Source organism: Leptosomus discolor, chromosome 2, assembly GCF_034619465.1.
Source record: "Leptosomus discolor isolate bLepDis1 chromosome 2, bLepDis1.hap2, whole genome shotgun sequence".
NCBI lineage: Eukaryota > Metazoa > Chordata > Aves > Leptosomiformes > Leptosomidae > Leptosomus > Leptosomus discolor.
The window spans coordinates 87,356,201-87,375,144 of NC_141392.1; the positions used below are offsets into that span (position 1 = coordinate 87,356,201).

Consider the following 18,944-nt stretch of genomic DNA (forward strand, 5'->3'; position numbering starts at 1 on the left):
CTAAGCTGACGGCTGCTCTTGTTTTGCAGGCAAGGCTCCGTCTCTTTCAAGCTGCGCGCTCTGTTCTAGCCAACGGAATGAAACTTCTTGGCATTACACCTGTGACTCAAATGTAACGAGGCTGTCTGCAATGCAAAGTCACATCCGTAGTAAAAGGATTTTTTCAAGATAATGTAGATCCTGTCCTGAGTGTCATTGCTAATGCAGTCTGGAAACTCTCTCTCTGCTCTTGGAGGTTTGTACGCTCCATCATACCGACTGCAGCAGAGCTTGCATGGCACAGCCCTTTGGGGGAGGCCAGGGTTCTCGCAACTGCTTTCTCCCAGGCACTTGGTACGGAGCAGTGTACTTAAGACACCAGTCAACCTGGCATTTCCCATAGAAGAGCACTGCTTTGTATTTGCCAAGCAAATATAATATCCTTTTGGGAGAGGACGTGGTGTAACTGCTGCCCGAAGCGGTCAAAGTTCTCCCCTTCTGCGTTTGCCGTCGTGTACGTAGGCCTGATGGTGTCACAGCTCTGGGTGCGCTGTGCACCGTAACGGGGTCAGGCCACGCCAGAGAATGGTTTCCTGGGTGTTGTACTGCACCTTGCCCCCTGTCACATCCTGTTCCTCACGCGTTCCTCTGTCATGCCGATGTGATGACACGTCAGGGTTTGCTGCCCAGCTGGTGGAACAGGAACTGCAGTGCTCCCACAGCACCACCGAACACACAGCCGTGGCAGGTGCTGCTTGGCACCCCTGAGCCATCACACACTGCTGAAGAGAGCTGGAGAGTCAACATGTAAAGCACTGCAGGAGACTGCTCCGGCCCCCGAACCGCCTGACAATACCCACTGCCACCGCAGCCTTGACTCCCCAGAGCAGCCCTTGGGTGGCACGCTGTCCTACAACAGCTGGCGAGAGGCAGAGGGGAGCAGCCGCTCCCACTGGAACAGCCTGTGAGCGTGGTTGGTACTGCTGTGTTTAACGTGCCCCACCTTCAAGTAAAACCCAGCTGGTTAACTCGTGTCTGAAAGAACCTAACCAGGATATAAACTTGGTCACGTTTTTGACTCCACTTTGAATGTAAATGAGTTGCCCAACTGCACCAAGGTCAGTTTTCCCTCAATGCAGATTTGCAGGCTCAGGTTGAACTGAGTGAGGCCTCAGAAAATGAGGCAGGAGGTTGAAATTACACAGTTGGCACTCACAAATTAAATCAAAGCCTAACATGCATTACAGGAACACTTCAGGCATCACTCTGTATGCACAAAAAGGGTTAGAGAGAAAACGTACAGATAGAAGTGTTCTAGTCTGAGACTTTGAGTTGACTCACTCATACTTAAGCCAGAGATAGAAGAGCAGCTGTGAACCTTCCCCTGTACAGCTGGGGTTTGACAAAACACATGGAATAAAAGATCCCTCTACCAGCTACAGCAGGTATAAAAAACATTTGAAAAGTGAAAGAAGATCAGCAACTTAAGAGATACACCAGTCTCTCATTCTGACTTTTTAAACCAAAGGGCATGTGCTGCTTCTAGTCGCTTCTAGGTAAGGGATGCTTGAAGAATGGCTCTTCCTGGCGGAGCTGGGTCACCTAGAAGAGAAACTTCCTGTCATCAATCAACCTGCAATTGCCAACTAGTTTAAGAGAAAATGCTGGCAGCAACTGCTCTTTTTAATAGATTTTTATGAAGCTTTTGGGCATTTCTGCTCTCAAAGGGCAAGACAGTTTATCAAATACACAAAGAACCCATTTCCCCCCATTATATACATTATATACAACTGAGTGTTCAGTTCCTTTATTCTGCTTTCCTTGTAAATGGGACTCGGCCTTGTCCGATGTGAATGAAGGTGCCTTCAATGAAACACCCATCCAGCTCCTCCGTGGTAACGTAGCCTCAGCGGCAGCCACTGGAAACCTCACATGGAAAGCAGAACTAACTGCTGCTTTTAGTCTGTCCCACTTAAATCATTTCAGGGCTAGCTTAAGGCTAATTTTAACAAAAATGCAGGATTTTTAAAGTCCATTTTTTTCTCTTGTCTGTCTGTCCATTTTTCTGGACAATGTCACACAGTAGCAAGTCTCTCTTTTGAGCTCTTCGTCTCTGACGGCTGGATTTTTGTGGTGTCTTGTCGAGGTAATCCATAGAGGTAAATAGAAATACACACCAGGAAAGCACCCAGGGAGAAGGTAACAGCTGAAAGGAGACAAAATAGTTTAAATAAACACCTCTGTATAAGAAGAAACCTTCAGAAGACTAAGCGACGTAAATTACAAGAATATCTGAATGATGGTCTTGAAGTTCCCCAAAACTAAACAGGACAACAAGCTGTTCATAACTCTCAGAATCTAGACTCGCCCTCTGTCACAACAGCTCTTGAATGTTTACAATCCCCGCATCACTTCAATCTCGTATCAGCAAGAACATGGTGATGGGCAGAAAAACAAGCGTGAAACATCTCCTGCAGTTCCAGATGGCAGCCCACGGGCTTACTGTTACAGTAAACTTTGCGATAAAGACGGGATGGGATAGAGTAGCCTGTGATAACACATTTTGTTTGCCTTTCCACTTCTGGACAGGGTTAAGAAACACTATTAATGAGGCTTTCAAAGCAAGATCCCCAGTCCGGGTTTCGTTTGAGTCGACCACCAAGAAAACGAGTGAGTTTTTAAAACAAGTTGGTTTTCATCAGTTCTGTTAAGGTGCTCTTTTTCAGGCAAACACTGATGATTTTCTCCTTACACAAATTTCCCTTAAGTGTCATCTCACTGATGCCACATCAGAAGGCCAGTTTTGCCACCATCACGCCATACTATCTTCAGATTATAGTAGGAACGTAAAAAATACCCAAAACTATAAACAGTGAAGGACTGAGGAGGAGCTGCTGGGTACAGTATCCAACAGGCCTGATCGGGGACAAAGTCCTTCGTAGCTGCAGGACAGCCCAAAGCAATCTGCTGTTTCCTCTCAACAATACTCACTGCGCCGTTCCTGACCCCAGCTGCTGTGTGAGTCGCTCTCACGCGGGGGTGTCCGCAGCAAATGGGGAAGGTAAAAGTTAACGCGGTAGCGGGTATAACCTAGCAGGGAGGTGTGGAGCCCTTGCAGAAATAGCCGAGGAATTAAATCTGGCACTGGCCGTACTAAAACCAACAAGAAATGATAACTTATGGACAGTGGTCTCAGGCAAACAGCTTTATCAGATGCTAAACTGCCTCAGGAAGTGATTCATGACTAAAGCGGTACAAACTCGTAAGCTGTTTAACGCGGAAAGAACCTTTCCGTGTGCGGCTGCAGGCTGCCTCTGAGAGAGCAAACCGCGACGGCCTTGGAAAGCACAGGATCACCAGGCACCGCACGTAACACAACACAGATCACGCGCTCGTGTGTAGGAGCCCTGGAGAAGACTTTAAGTTGAAAACCAGAAAAATTTGAAGGAGGCACAAAGGACGGCTTTGGCGTGAACTGCGTACAGCCTCCAGCAGCCTGCTAGCCAGGAAGGAAACGGGCACGGAAACTCAAAGCCAAAAAGGCACTTACTTATCTGGAGGCCAAAGAGGATGACTGATGCCACAGTAGAAAGAACAATGGCTGCTGCTGCAGAAAAGCCTTTCATAATGTTATCTGTGTACTTGACAACGACCGAAGTGTAGAGGCCACCCACGCTGGCCAGAACTGGAAAGCAGATAACACGTTTCTGTTAGTAAAGGTGCAGCAGGTTACTCTTGAAATGATGCATTTTACTGCCCTGGTGTACTCCTTGTTTGGGCTACGTTGTCCTAACGGGTGATTTAACGCAACATTCAGCAAAATGGGATGCTATGGGGCATCGAGTAGATCAGATACGGCTCATTTAAAGATGACCTACTCGCCACTCAGTTATTTAAGACTGGTGTTTCAGCACAATTTTAAATTGAACAAGTGAATAATTTCCAAGAAAATTATACTTTTAAATAACATCCCACAAAACACAGCAAAACCCATTGTTTTTGTAGCTTCGTGCAATCAGTTATAGCACAGTTAAAAAAGCAAAACGATGTGACAAGACCCTAAATCCACAAGATACTTACAGATGACAAACCAGACGTAGTATGTATAGCCGTAGAAAAAACCCTTCTCAAGAACCTGGGCTCCATCTGACATGTACACCCCAAATAAAGTCACCACGATCCCAGGTAAGTACATCTGAATATTCCTCACCCACAAGGAAGTATCTGAACTCTTTACGACCTTCTCAAAATAAACTCCTAAAAAAAAAACAAAAGAAAGGGTTCAGTGAGATGAAGTGTCATCCCTAACAATTCATGGTTCATGGTGTTTTAAAGCCAGGCAAGGCCACTGGAGTCATCTTGTCCTACAGACTGGGAGGTTTCACAGAAGTTCCCAATGCCAAGGACTCAGCAACACATCCCGCCAAAGCAGGATCATTTTAATGGGTACATAACATCAAAAATAGATTCTGTTTCTCTTTACAGTTGTGTAAAAATGAACCTCATTGACAACTGAAACTACTCCTCATTGCTGTTTGACTGGCCAGGCTCCTGTCCAGCAGAGATTCCTCTGTACAATTCACACCAGAAAAAAGCATTCCACCTTGGCACCTGGTGTTTTATCCCCAGGACAGTAGCACTTACGTATTTCAGTCTGATGAAGAATTTTTTTTTTTCCTCCATCGAGAATACTTAACAGTAGAAAATCACAAACAAGGGTGGGACTTTATTACCTCAGTACTGAGACTGAAAATACCACAGAAGCCTTGTGCTTGCAGAGTACTTGGCAGAGTGGTGAAGTTCTGAAACCACAGCTTCAAGGGATTGCAAGAGCAAATCAAAACCGATGCCTTCTGCGAACTGCAACTACAGACTGGTTTTAAGGAAGCTCTCGTTCACAGTGCCACAAGGATAAGCATTACCTTTATGCTCTGCATTACTGAAATTCCCCACGCACTTTTTCATTATTCTACTGGGGAGGTCTATGTCAGACTACAAGGCCGACATTTGACCAGGCCATCACTACCTGCCCTTTTAACCACTGCCCACACCAGGACTCTGCTAATCTCTGGAATTTCCTCTGCATTTCAAAATAAAAGAGCAGGACTCAGATCCTCTCAGCCAATTCCATGACCTCCCGGTGCTGAGCCCTACTGACTAGAAGTTGATTGCTGATTGATGTCACCCAAGACCTTTTGTACGATATGAGAAAAGATTGTGGAACTGACAAAGACAGCACAGAGAAAAGACCTATGGGTTAGAAGCCCTAAGCACACACTTCTCCTGAAATCCCTGAGTTAGCTTCAAGGAAGGTCTTGCTATTCTTTTATTAATGAAAAATACAATTGATAATTTAATACAGTATAGTGAATATTTATGGTGAATAAATTAGAGAGCAGATTCCTATTTCAGGGGTTCAAATAATAAGAAACCCCAAGGAAATATATTATCTCATATGAATATACATTTTGGAAGTCTAAACAAAAATATAAACAAAAAACTAGTACTGTTAATGACTGCAGTGCTTAAAAGAACCCATAAGAACCCTCTATCTTGAGATTTCTGCCTGCTGAGAAGACCCACAGAGCACACCCAGATGTAATCAATGTACCAGAAGTTTGGCTTGAGTGTGAACCATACTCATAAATTTTATAAACTAAGAAAACAGTAAGCAAACCATTGAAATGATACTTTCAGATTCCTGAAAATGCATGAAAATCACTCCACTAGGCAAAATGAAAGAAAGAACGGGTGCTGTTTAGGAGAAATTACTCTTCAGTACTGTTTCAAGTCACAATGGATCTGCCATTATATATTTGTCCAATGCTTTTATAAGCATTGTTGGGCCCCTGGATACTTGGAAATTATCAAAGAATGAGCAGTTTGAAGAAAAAAACCTTTTCCATCTCTGAGGGACAAAAACACATATTTTTTTTTACTTTGCTGGAATAATACAAAGCACTGTTTTTTCTTCATGTGGGTGTGGGAAGGAAGAAGTGGAAAGGAGTTTGAATAGGGTTTATGTTTCCAACATGTAAAGCCTCAAGGGCAGAAGGAGCTCCACAGATGAAATACTCTGTCCTCCCAGCTGCCTCAAAGCTACAGCTGTCAGCGAGGAAACGCCCAAACTGCAGTCCTTTTGCGGAAGAAGAGTGCCGTATGTGTCTCAAGCCTCCAGAGCTGCCTGCATCACCTCGTGCAATGGTCTGAATTTGCAGACCTTTAGAAGCACAGCTTCTGCCCGCGTTATCAGAGAACGCTAGAGAGCTTTAGGAGACTGCAGGAGACTTTAGGAGACTATGTCTTGGGAGCATCTATCAAAACGAGTAAATTTATAACCTTCCAGGAAAAGCTGATTGCAGTCTACACTGTCTTATTTAGTATTTCTGCTTCAAAGTGCCCATTTCACTGAAAAGACACCAAACAAGAATGACACCCTCCTCCTTTCCTCCCCTGCCAACCAGAATGTTTTTCACGAGTAACAAGTGCGTATGCACAGCACGGCATTATTCTTGCAGGACTGCATGGTACTAGAGGTGGGTGATAACACCTTGTTTTCTTGGAGAGGGAGGGGAAAGAATCCAGTTTACAGCCAGGGAAACATGCCCCTGTGAGCCAAATTTCAAATAAAGTGGTAATTTGCATTTCCTTATTTCTCAGCACCAGCTCACTTGTCCTTAAGTTCTGGTCTCCTGCAGAAGCCAGAAAAAAACAGCTCCGAGGGGAAACACTGGTTGTAGAACAAACAAAACCAACCCAACCCAAAAATCCTTCATGCAGTTAATCTAGGCTCCCTGCTACTCCCTGCCTTATCCATGCTCCCTCTGCATCTCAGCTAGATTTACCACCCACAGACCTAGAGCAATGTGTATTTCAGGGCTGAGCCAGCACAAGAACGGAGTGAGGAGCGCCAATTCCCCTTACAAAAAAAAAGCAAGTATTTCATGTGATCACTGTAAGGGAGCTATTCGCTGTAAAGCCAACCTTATAAAATTGATGTACATTAATTAATTGTACTGAGTGACTCATTATGGATGTTCCCTACAGTATTATTCTAAGCATTTGAAAGATGTTTCCACTTGCAAACCAGCCTACCAAGTCGCATCACGTAAAACCAACAGTATGTGCTCCTAGTCATTTGCTTGACAACTGGAGTCATCATGTCATGAATCTGTCATAATTACTGCAAGTAGAAGGTAATTATGGGCAGAGGGGATAAAGTCCTTTTTTATCTTCTAATCAACCAAGACAGTTAACTAACGTAGAATGTTCTGCTTTAAACATCATGAGTTCTTCAGTCTTTTTCATGCGACTGCATATGCAAACGATACTATACCTGCAAATCCTGAACACAGTACAGCCACAGCAATCGCTCCAAACCCTAGCCATGGATTCTGCTCCACCTGCAACAGCAACCGGTATTTTAAAAAGGCTGCAACACTTCAGTGATTTACAATAATCAATTCCAGGGCTACTTCGTTAAGTACAGCAACATTATTAGCATTTCATTACTGTACACAATGTACTTGCTTAGCTAGAGCTGTCCTTCAGAGCAGCTCGGTGTAGCTGCGTGGTGTTTCCCTTCCTGTGCGTACTCCTACCGCCCCTCGCAGTGCTCAGAGGCACCATCTCCTTGGCTGTGGCCAGTCTTCCCAGCCTTTCCCACTAACGCTGCTGACCAGCTGCTAAGACCCAAGTAACAGAAGACGCTTGTTTCTTGCTAGGATGGGATTAAGTCAGTGCAGGCCTGCGAAGGGTGCGTTCAAACGACATACCCACACCCACAAGGCACTGGAGTTTCACTCCTAATTCCGCCAAGCGCTTCGATTTCAAGTTCTCTGCTCCAACAATTACCATGACACCGGGGTCGACTGCTGGAAACAATCTATTACTCAGATACCCCTGTGACGGTGCGTTGGACTGATTATGATGACTGTGGTAATTTATACTAATTGTAGCAATCAGCTGCCTTTCCAACAAGTGAGGCTGGAGCAATACTGCAAGCCTGCCTGAACTGGTATACCATCAAAGTGAAAGTGAACGATCAAACTCGTGGTTACGTTGGAGACGAAGCAGCTGGAAATAGGAAACGGATACTGCCGTGTGGAATGTGAGAGACCTGACCTTAATCCCAGCTGCTGCGAAGTGAAACACAAAGTATAAGGCAGTTTAGTCTTCACTGTGAGGTGACAAAAAGTAAACTCTTACCTGTACTTTGGTCGCCTGAGCAGGCTTCCACTGAACAAGAGTAACACCACCGCACAGCATGAAGACCGAGAACCACTGCAGCTTACTAAGGGTACGGTTTAGCATTAGGACTGTACATAAAGCTGTGCAAGGGATCTTCAGCTGGTATGTCACCTAAAGAAGGTGGGAATATAGCACAGAGGATGTGGTTTTATAAACTCCTCCAAAACAAGAAAATAAAATTGAGTTCAACTACACAATGACAAATAAAATTTTATATTCATTGATTTCCTACAGGTCCTTGGCTTTTTGTACCATCGCCAATTACAACAAAGCGAATTTGAAGTGCCTCTAGCAACGACTGGGTTAGCTCAGAAAACCAGAGCTCTACAACAAAGAATATGCTCTGAACTTAATAAAGCATCATTTGGCTTTTAACACTGAGGCTGAAGAGGGTGCTGTGTGCTAGGCATGCAGATACCTAGATGCATGCTGCAGGAAACAGTAAAGAGAAATGTATTTACAGATCAGCTACTGACAGAACCGTGCATTACCTGGTAGACTGCCACATCCAAGTTGCTAAGAGCCACAAACGCCATATTGTTTTGGAGAGCATACACCAAAGATGGAACACTTAATTTTAGCAATTCTGTAGGACTTCCAAATACATTTTCTTTTAAAGATGTTATTAACCTTGACAGACTTCCAGTTTCTCTGCAAAATAAAATACCAATATAACTGAGGGCCCGCTCTATTTGAAAACAGAAACAAAATCAATGAATCCTTTGGGAAGGTTGAAAATTTGTTCTCAATGATCAGTTAATTTTTGTTTAATGAGCAGAAGGTACAAGTGGGAAAAAACAGTGAGGTTATCAACAAGTAGAAACCCCTGAAGGTGAAGAAGACATTGTGAATCAGGTGGTTAGATATATTAATGTGTCATAAAGTAAACAACAATCATGAACACTGTAAACAGTGGAGTAAGTCTCTAAGTATGCAGGCAGTGGGGCAGATGGCCGTTGTTCCTCCCCACTGCTTTTTTTTTGTATTAATATTTCTGTGTGATGTCAAATGCCTGCGATTTTCCAGATCTTCTTTAAACTGGGCTTCACAGTACAGCCAAAAGAGACTGTACCCTTGCACACTACTGAGCTGGAAACACCTCTCATTCCTCAGCCAGCCCTGAGGAACTCCTTCTTCTCACTTGTGCTGCAGGAAACACTGGACCAGCACCAGCACAGACGTGAAGAGATCTGGTGGGGCGTGTGGCGGCTCCCTGTCACCTTACATCTTCACATGCCTCCTTCATCTAATTGCCGCGTGCGGAAGAGCAGGCAGTGGGGAAGAACGTGTAGCTTCTTGCTGCTGTCCCCTTTTGCAGCTTGCTCCTCAGCTTATTAAAGCTGACCTCTGCATCGCTAGGTCTCTCACATCATTTGTACATCAATTTGACATTTCTGGCTTACTTGGCACTGCTACTTCAAGTCCTCCAGTTCCCTTCCCAGCTACCCCCAAGTCCCATGTTCCCCCTTTCCATTCTTCTCTCGCTTGGCCGCTGACAAATGCCAACATCCCAAATCACTCCTGTCTCCTCAGACAGGCTTCTCAACTTGCAACCCATATTGCTCTGGAACTCAACGCTCCTTTTGCTTCCCCTACACACTGGTATGAACAAATGGCTCGCATCCTCCTCAGCGCCTCAGGAGCCCAATTCCCACATTTCACCCACATCCCAACTTCTTTCCTTTTCACAAATGTACGTCATCTACCTACCCCAAACTCTTACTAGCAATTACCAAAATTGGCAATCTCTCTATGCCCTAGGCCCCTTCATTAACCACCTTGTTCCTGCCTGCCTTCCATTCCTGATCAACCCCTGACTGTGCTCCAGGTTCTTTTCCTCTCTAAAGGTTTATGGACTCTACCTACACTCTCATGATCCTTCCATCCAAGTTTCTCTCCTCCCTTGCCTTCCTCCCTGCCTGGCACCAAGCATCGATCTCCTTTTCTCTGTTTTTTTTTTTTTCCTTTGTAGTGAAAGCAGTCTTTATACAGGCAACTGCAAGGGATTTTGTCATTTTCCCTGTAACAGAGAGCATGCACAAAAAACAGTCAGGGGCAGTACAGTTACCAAACAGAGGTGAGTGTGGTTTCCCACAGTAGTTGTACAAGCAAGGTCACATGCGAAGCTCTTTCCTAACTTAAGGGGATACTTTGCTTGGGACAGACTTGGTGATGCTGAGCACATGTCACAAGACACGTCTGGCCACAAGGGACAATCGCTGACATGAAAATCTATAGACAAGTAGCACCGAAAGCGAAGTCTGCAGTACAAGGTAGGGGAAGAGTTCACGCTGCAGCTCACCTTGGTTAATTGCACTAGATACAGAACTGCATAAACCGCTGTGAGTCACTGACATTATAGGCAAAGTAGTTGGTTTACTTATTCCTCAATGTATTTATTGTATTGCCCAGCATTAGGAGACAAGATGTACAAGAAAACCTAGAGTTCCTGAAATACACAAGTACAGCTGGACTAAAGTGCTTCCATCTCAAATGTCTAACTGCACATAAAATATAATTAGCACAAATACAGTTCTACTCTCTGAGAATAAGTAGAAAAATGGTAGAAGCCACACGGTAATGGCTTCTTCTATTTGTCAGTACTAAGGTGGGCTGTCAACCAAGAAAACAATATTTAAACTATACCTGCTTCTGTTCCAGGCTATGCTCAGTGAATTAGCTGATCATATATTTGAAGTCAAATCACAGCAGTAACAATAGTTCCTGTCTACTTTGACTTCTAGCATGGAATTTCAGCAATGAAGAATAACAGATGTCCAGTAAGCACCATTTCCACTTTAGTTTTTGAGAACAAGAAAATGGACGATTAGATGGTTCATCTTTGCAGCAGGTGTGCTTTCTGAAGCATGCGCTTATCGAGAATCTCTAACTGTAAGTTGAATTCAGTACAAAGATCATGTGGAGACAGATTTAAATCTACACACAAGAAAGAATTTAAAACAAGCCTCTGTGTACAGCTGATAATGCAAAATAAGGTGCCCAAAGAGCTACACTGCAAAATCAAATAAGAAAATAAAAAATGATCCTGCTTGAATTCAGCATCCTTGATGTTGATCTAGATTAGACTTAAAAAACACATTGTTTTCTTCATAGGTCTGAATAGGAGAGAGATACAACAATCAGTTCTGCAACAGAAAAATGCATTTGTTAGAAAAGCTGAAGTTAAAACTAGAGTTTGCAAACCAGGTCTACTTTTCGTCATCCATTGCTGAGTTTTTGTGTACCATCTAAGGATGGAGACAACGTAATTGCCAGATGGTGAATTGGGCTTTGAATAAATATAACAAGTTGAGCATAAAGCTGAGTAAACAATTAACACAGCTTAAACTATCATAAACTTCTCTTTTGAAAGACAATCTTCTGGCATTCATCCATTCAATGTGTCTTCAGAAGAAACGTTAAAAGTAAACACAGCGAAGGCGTAAGCGTAAGAAAACAAATTCTGCAGCCGGAACAATGCAAGAGTCATACTCCAGTATCCTGCATATTGCAGTAATCAGTGCTGGCTGTTACAGAAAGAAAAAAGTACCTGCCCAAATGTATCCTGCTGTACAGAAAAAACAGACTGTGTTCTCTCTTCTAACTGGTTATAAAACTACAAAGGCACCTTGCCTTGGGTGAGACAAATTGGTTAGGACTTTAAAACTGGAGGAAGCTGTAAAGGAGACGCTGAAGGAAACTATGCTGGAATTTATGCTGTTCAGCATATTCATACGTGATCTAAAATGGGAGATACTAGGAAACTGGCAAGTGTTGCTGATTACACTCTATCATACGTGATAGCCAAAAGAAAACTTTCAATAGTTGTCGAAGGGTTTCTCACTACACCGAGCACAATTCACCAGCTCTTTTGCCACCCAAGAAACAGCTCAGTTACCTGGACAGCAAAGGCAGGCATCCGGACCCACCAGGCAGCGAGACATCCTACCAAGAAGAGGTGAGCACGGACTGATGAATAGCATCTGCTGGTGCCCATCTCTCTCTCCGCTATGGAGAAAAAAACCCCACTGGCTGACTAGATCAGCATAGATATTATAACCTTCAAACAACTCCGTGAAGCAGATTTGTCCCATTTTAATTGGCAAATGAAGCTCAGTTGTCAACAAGTGAGAAAGAATCAGAGGAAATGACAATCCCAAAACACAGCAACCGTCTCTAAACCCGTTATGGGCCTTCAGGAAAAAGATGCGAGTAGCTCTCTGACAGCGCCAGCTCGAGGTTCAGCTGTGTTCAGAGAAATGAGCAGAACGTTGCGAATCCTTAGGAAAGGAACCCAGGCCAAGACAGAAAGCACCTTCACCCCTCTGCCTAACGCCACGGCACGTTCACATCCTGAATGCTGCACACAGCTCTGGATCCCGTCTCAAAAGAGATGTAACCACGCTGGAAACGCTGCAGAGATGAGTACTAGGATGAGGGGCTGGAGCGTGTCCAGAGAAGGGCAATGAAGCTGGTGAAGGGCCTGGAGAGCAGGTCTGGTGAGGAGCGGCTGAGGGAGCTGGGGTTGTTTAGTCTGGGGAAGAGGAGGCTGAGGGGAGACCTTATCGCTCTCTACAACTACCTGAAAGGAGGCTGTAGTGAGGCCGGTGTTGGTCTCTTCTCCCAAGTAACAAGTGATAGGATGAGAGCAAATGGCCTCAAGTTGCACCAGGGGAGGTTTAGGTTGGACATCAGGAAAAATTTCTTCACTGAAAGTGTTGTCAAACATTAGAACAGGCTGCCCAGGGAAGTGGTGGAGTCACCGTCCCTGGAGGTGTTTAAAAGACGTGTAGATGTGGTGCTTTGGGACATGGTTTAGTGGTGGGCTTGGCAGTGCCGGGTTAATGGTTGGACTCTGTGATCTTAAGGGTCTTTTCCAACCTAAATGATACTATGATCATGGAAAAATTAGACTAGGACTCCCAGCTTAGAAAATAAATGAGTGACAAAAACACAACACAAATATGCAAAGAAATGAAAATAAAAATGAAGGGGGAAAAATTATTCATGATGTCTGTCAGCATAAGAAGACAGAATCCAGTGAAACTGCTAGATAAAGTGTTTACTAAAAAGTATTTTTTCATATACTGTGTAATTGTATTGCAGAAGTCATTTCACAGATACAGTAGGGACTAATGGTTCGAAAAGAAACTGGACAATCTCACAGAGGACAGGATCGTTAGGCAATACAGCCACAGTGTACACACAGCATCCAGGCTGGGAAAAGCCTAAGCTTCTGCCACCAGTCAAGGAAAGTTCAGCCTGTGCTTGCGCTGCTGTCCATCATTCTGTTCTAAGCATCCGCTGCTGACTGCTGTCAAAGGGAAGACAATGGCCTCCATGGATTTTTGGCCATGCAGGGCTGTTGTAAAAACTTCTGAGTTAAAATTAATTGCCCTTTTAATTATTTCAAGCAAAAAAGACCATTCGTACATTTTATGAACACAGTATTCCTGACCCTTAACAAAAGGCAGATTGCCCACCCTGCTGCACTAGGCCTCTCTGGTATACTATAAACAGCCTGGGTCCCAGGTGCACAAGAACAGATTGGAGACATTATACACACAGGTGAGGCTACCAAATGCCACCCACAGGTCCCTCACTGTTGAGAGACGTGGGCTCCTGCAGTCTCCAGAAAGCAGGCTGGATGGGGATCCACACTGACCACATCGCCGTGAGAACCGCAGCACAACCGCTCGACAGCAGAGACATTCCTGCCAGCATTTTGTGCTGGCAGAGTGAGAAGCCCAGGGTGCATAAAAAGTAAAACAGAAATTTGCCACTGGTCACACTTGCCCTTTCTAATGCATTCCATTTAATTAAAGGTTAAACAAAAGGCAGCTGCTTTACCAAATTCAAATATTGCCTCATTTCTAAAGCAAGTAAAACACCATTTTGATGTTAAGCAGAAAAGATCTGATAAAAATCTGAAAGTCCATCATGTGACTTCATGATCCCCCAGCACAAAACAGCCAGCCTTCTGATGTTCCAAAAGCCACAGAGAGATAGGCAGAGACCATAAAAGAACAAATTCTACCACAACAGCAAGGACTAGGCTTTGGAGAAGTCCAGAATACAAAGATTCTTCCAAGGATGGATGTAGCACAGGGAAACTGAGAGGAAAGACAGCAGACTGGTGGCCTCCCTACTTCAGATGCTCACTTGCAGACTAAAGTTCTAGTTCTTATCGGCAGTCTGGGATTACAGAAACTCCAGTATTTTCTGACCACAGTCTTTCAGCATTGGTTCCCCGGGCCCAGAGACAGCAAAATGACTGTAACATCGTTTGGGAAAATTAATAAGTAGGAACATTACAATTTTATATAACCCAGCAGCCGATGGCTCACAGTCCAGCTTTCACCTATACCAGTATTTTAAAGACCCAAAACATCGCATATAATCCATGCTGACAGTTTGAACCTATTCCAAAGCATACAAAACCAGAAAATATGCAGAAGGGACACACCTGAACATGGTGCTGTTCACAAAGCAGTTTCAAGGTCTAACCGACTCTAAAGCAACTCTTGCACAGCATGACTACCCAGCCATGTTCTCAAACCTATCTGTACTTTGGTATCGGAAAATCTGAGGTTAGAAGCAAGGATTCGTTTTCAAAATACTGATTAGCATTCCCATACTTACTTAGCCAAGATGCCCACGCTCAAGAACAACTTGATAACTTCAGTGATGCACACAGCTGTCGTTGAAAAGTACAGTTCTGTCTCCACTGTCCTTGTGTACCGCAACGCGACCGTGTATGTTGCAGCAACCAGGGTCATCACCGTGAGGCAGTACAACTTGAACGGTAAGCTGACATTTTCTGAAAGAAAACACAGATGACAGCTCAGCATGCCCTTCATTTTATTTTAAGAACTGAAACAGGGTGTTCTCCAGCTGGAGGACTGTATCAAATACTACTGGGGCAGCATACAATAATTACTACGTTGTGAAACACTTCCTATTAAAAGTTCTTCTCCAAGAAGCCTGTATAGGAACTCCAGGTGTTTGAAAATAAGATGTTCTCTTGCCCTCACAATCATCCTTCATTCTAGAAAAACTAATCATAGACTAGTGTGTACCTAATAGTAATCAAAAAGTCTTTCTGTGCTTTCCTGCTCTTCAGCTGACAGTAAGTGCTCGCTCTGAAACAGCAGCTGATCCTCCATGCAGTACGCTGAAGTCTGACACAAAGAGCGTTGGCAGACTCGTAAAATCAGAGAGAGGGAAAGTTCAGTATCAGCAAAGAAGGGAATCAACCTAGCAAATCTTCAATAAATAAGGCAGCATTTCCTTCAGCCTTATTTTCCACCTAAGTTAGTAAAAGAAGAGAGTTTTGCTCAGAACAGTGATGGGACTTCACACAAAGCGCTTTCTTGAAAAATTATTCACTGTGGAAGGTTATGGCTATGCAAGTAAATTACACCATACAAGGACTATGGATCATCTGTGTTATCCCCTCTACCTTCCCCACTGCTACACTCCTACAACAGCAGCAATTCTTGTAACAGTTTTGCCCTGGACCAACTACTACCTCGCACAATTTGGGGAGTCAGCCTGTCCCAGGTCCGCTGGCAAAAGGCAGTTTTTCATCCAGCCTCCCTCCTCTAAGGCCTGAGAGTTTATATCAGGTCGACGTGGCCAGGCCGGGCCAGTTCATTCCCATCCCAGAGGATGGCTAAGACTGCACCAGTACCAGTAAAGAGAACAGCGCATGACCCCAAACGGGGCTTCTCTGCACGAAGGCATGAGCTACCATACGAGCCATCAGCAAACGTGGGGTGTCGGCAAAACCCTTTTTCAAACTGGTAAATTATTCTGTGTCATGTATGGCATCTGACGGTGGATGTTGGTCATTCAGCAGCATCTAATGGGCCATTACCTGTCGTGTTCTGAATACCCTAAAGAAATGTACTATAATTGGTGTAAGTTTATGTTCCTCTGCTGATTAGGGAATGAGCTAACAGATAAGCTCCGGGCAGATTTGTAATAACTGTTCATTTAATATGAGAATGAATCGCTGAATCCAGTGCAACCGATGTTTTGGTTCATTTTTCTTTCAAGCCAGTGATGTCTTCTATTGCATAACATTTCTGCAAGGTACAGTTAATACCTCCTCCTGCTGTAATCATTTAAATTAGCTACTTCCTTATAGATAAAAATCTTACCCACGTCAGTAACCACTCTTAAAAGGTAGAGCCAATTAGTTTTTGGACTAACAAAGCTTAAAAGAGACTTACAAGCTGTAATCCATTTTTAAATTAAGTTTGGATTGTGGGGAGAGCAGGGAAGGGCAGTGGGAATCCAAGGGTGTAACAATCAGGAAATAAAATTAACCCAGTACAGTTTTACAAAAAGGTATTTCCTAATGATATTTTAGTGCTGACAGAAATTACTTTCACAATGCGTTTTTACACATCAAGATTTTAAGTCTATGCACTACCAAACTAAAACTAAATTTAATCCTTGCCTATATTAACTACTCTTTAAAAAAGAAATAAATGCCCCCAAATGGCAACGTTTTGCGAACCTGGGTAAACTAAAGGCAGCAGGACACAATGAATCTAGCAGCTATACCAGATAGTTCTACCATTGTGTAAAAAGCTATTTGCAGTTAGTTTTCAGCCTGAACATTTCTCCAGCCTGGGAGACATTTCTCACATGTCTGCATCAGTACCAGCACGGCACTGAGAGCAGAAGGAAAGCATTGCTGGGGTGCCCATATCTTCTGCTGATAAGTCTGGACTTACACCAGCTTCAAGAAAAAAGGATGAGCTGAAAGAAGCTGTTGTTTCTTTCCCACAGCTTCTCTCACTGGCCTCAGTAAATCACACTCAAAGGAAACCATTTCCAGTAAAAGGGACCAGACAGGCCAAAAGCCTCAGGATTTAAATGCGGGCCTCCCACACATCTCCATGGCTCACCTAACCACTCCACCAGGGCTCTTTCAAATGGCACCCCAAGGCCAAGCCTGGCACATGAAGCACGGCCCGCAGCCTGACGAAGGCAGCTGGGGCGGTGGGCACCTCAGACCCAGCCTTACACACGCTGTGGGAAGCCCTCCTGCTCCGGGCCCTTCTCCTCCCGACGTTCCGAAATAAGGAATGGAGTTGAGTATGGCCTGAAGGTTTGCTTGACATAACTAGGCTGCTCTTAGCGTATGAGTAGGCAAATACCGTTGAGTTCCTGTTTTTAACGTGATGTTCTAACTTGGCTAACCACGAACAGCGGCCTACCCCTCTGCAGGCGCGTGCTACGCACCGAGACAGCCGCCTTTAGGCACGTGCGCCTTGCTGTCTAGGAAACCATGAAATTAGTTACAATAGACAAAATAGAGCACTAAAGTTTTGTAACCAGCCTGCTTGCTTATCGGGGATTAACCACAGAATGTATGGAATGTTTAACAAAACTGCTATTTAAACTGACAGAAATTTAAGCCCGGTGGAGGCGCCTTTTGTAGGGTGCAGACCCTACGCTCTCCCCGCTAGCGAAAATAAAGGTGGTTTGGCTCAGAATCCGTCTGTGAGTCAGTTCATTTGAATCACCACGTTCTAACGCTCCCAGAGCAGGAACCGGCGACAGACGCGGCACCGCTCCGGAGAGGGCTGCGGCTGCGGGCGGTCCTAAAGGCGGAGGCGCCACTGGGGGCCCGGTGAGCCCCGGCCCGGGAGCAACCCCCGCCCCCACGGGCGCCGGTCGACGGCTCGCAGCCCCGCCGGACGGCGCCTCCCACCCGCCGGAGATGCGGCGGCCGCCGCCGCTATACCCGGGCCAGGCCCCTCACGGGCGGCAGGAGAAGAGCGGGAGAGCGGGAAGGCGGGGCGCGGGGGAGAGCCCCTCCCCGGCGCGGCTCCGCGCCCCGACACAGACCCTTCACCCCTGCGCCCGCGGTGGTGGCGCCCGGCGCCGCAGCCCCCGGCGGGGAGGACAGTTCCACTCCCTCCGGGATGGGGGAGGCGGGGGGGGGAGGGGGGGGGGAGCCGCCGGCGCGCGGGTCGCGCTTCGTCTTGGCGGGGGGAATGGAGGGGGGCGGGATCTGCCCCCTCCTCCGGCCGTACCTCCCTCCGAGAGCCGCGGTACCCCTCAGACCAACCCGCACCGCCCCCCCGGCGCCGCGCCGCCGCCCTCACCTTTCGGAGGCGACATCGTGCCCGCAGAAGGCGCCAAGACCGCCGGGCCGGAGCCGCCCGCCGTGCCCCGCTGCTCCTCCCATTACACCATAGAGTGAGGTGCGGCCGCCTAGAGCGCCCCTCCTCTCCCGTTTCACCATCGAGTCTGAGGTCCGTCTCGCCTAGACAGCCTCTCTCCCCCGCGGGAGGTGGAGGTGGCGGCCGTGCGCGGGGGAGGGCCGCCGCCTGGCGGGCCCGGGCGGTGCGGGGCCCGGTCTCTGCCGTGGATCGGTGAGAGCTGGCTCCTCTCAGCTGGTTTACCGGAGGCAGCGTCAGCCCGAGAGGGGTCTCGGAGCAGGGGCGGGCGCCGTGCCTGCCCGCCGGGGCCGGGTCACCTTCCTGCCCGCGGCGGGCCCGGGCGGCCGTGGCTGTCAGCCCCGGGGGGGGGGCGGCGGGGGGTACTGAGGCTGAGGAGGCTTTAAGGGCTTGAAAATAGAGCGGCGTTTTCGCCTGTGCAGCAGCACAGACAATCATAAAACCACCGTGCGAATTACTGAGTAAAGCTTAAGGAATTCAAGCGAAATGTGCTGCAATCTGCCCATCTCCTGC

The 18,944-nt window shown here is 46.0% G+C and overlaps 2 protein-coding genes across 4 annotated transcripts in view; one reads left to right on the plus strand and one right to left on the minus strand.

Moving 5' to 3' along the window:
* RARS2 (arginyl-tRNA synthetase 2, mitochondrial) overlaps positions 1 to 120 on the plus strand; it is a 40,100-nt gene extending 39,980 nt beyond the window's left edge. For both annotated transcript variants that reach the window (XM_086461390.1, XM_086461391.1), the window contains exon 20: positions 30 to 120. In XM_086461390.1, the coding sequence (XP_086317516.1) occupies positions 30 to 116 (87 nt within the window). In that variant the 3' untranslated portion in view covers positions 117 to 120. The remainder of the gene's footprint in view (positions 1 to 29) is intronic.
* Positions 121 to 1,876: 1,756 nt separating this feature from the next.
* SLC35A1 (solute carrier family 35 member A1) lies at positions 1,877 to 18,372 on the minus strand. Of its 2 annotated transcripts, XM_086461392.1 has the most exons (8): positions 18,357 to 18,372; positions 14,872 to 15,049; positions 8,721 to 8,880; positions 8,188 to 8,340; positions 7,316 to 7,382; positions 4,060 to 4,236; positions 3,530 to 3,664; positions 1,877 to 2,185 (listed from the first exon to the last, which is right to left on the minus strand). In XM_086461392.1, exons 1-8 carry the CDS (start codon positions 18,370 to 18,372, stop codon positions 2,055 to 2,057), a joined length of 1,017 nt encoding a protein of 338 aa, XP_086317518.1. In that variant the 3' UTR covers positions 1,877 to 2,054. The 2 variants fall into 2 exon arrangements, with proteins under 2 accessions (XP_086317518.1, XP_086317519.1); XM_086461393.1 differs by lacking the exon at positions 4,060 to 4,236.
* Between the last annotated feature and the right edge of the window lie 572 nt (positions 18,373 to 18,944).

What these genes read in the sequence shown, in the direction of transcription:
- SLC35A1 (XM_086461392.1), bottom strand. An exon ending in TGGATGTGGCAGTCTACCAG is followed by an intron (nt 8,341 to 8,720) that starts GTAATGCACGGT and finishes CACCTTCTTTAG; the next exon opens with GTGACATACCAGCTGAAGAT. An exon ending in ACTGTGTTCAGGATTTGCAG is followed by an intron (nt 4,237 to 7,315) that starts GTATAGTATCGT and finishes TTTTTTTTTTAG; the next exon opens with GAGTTTATTTTGAGAAGGTC.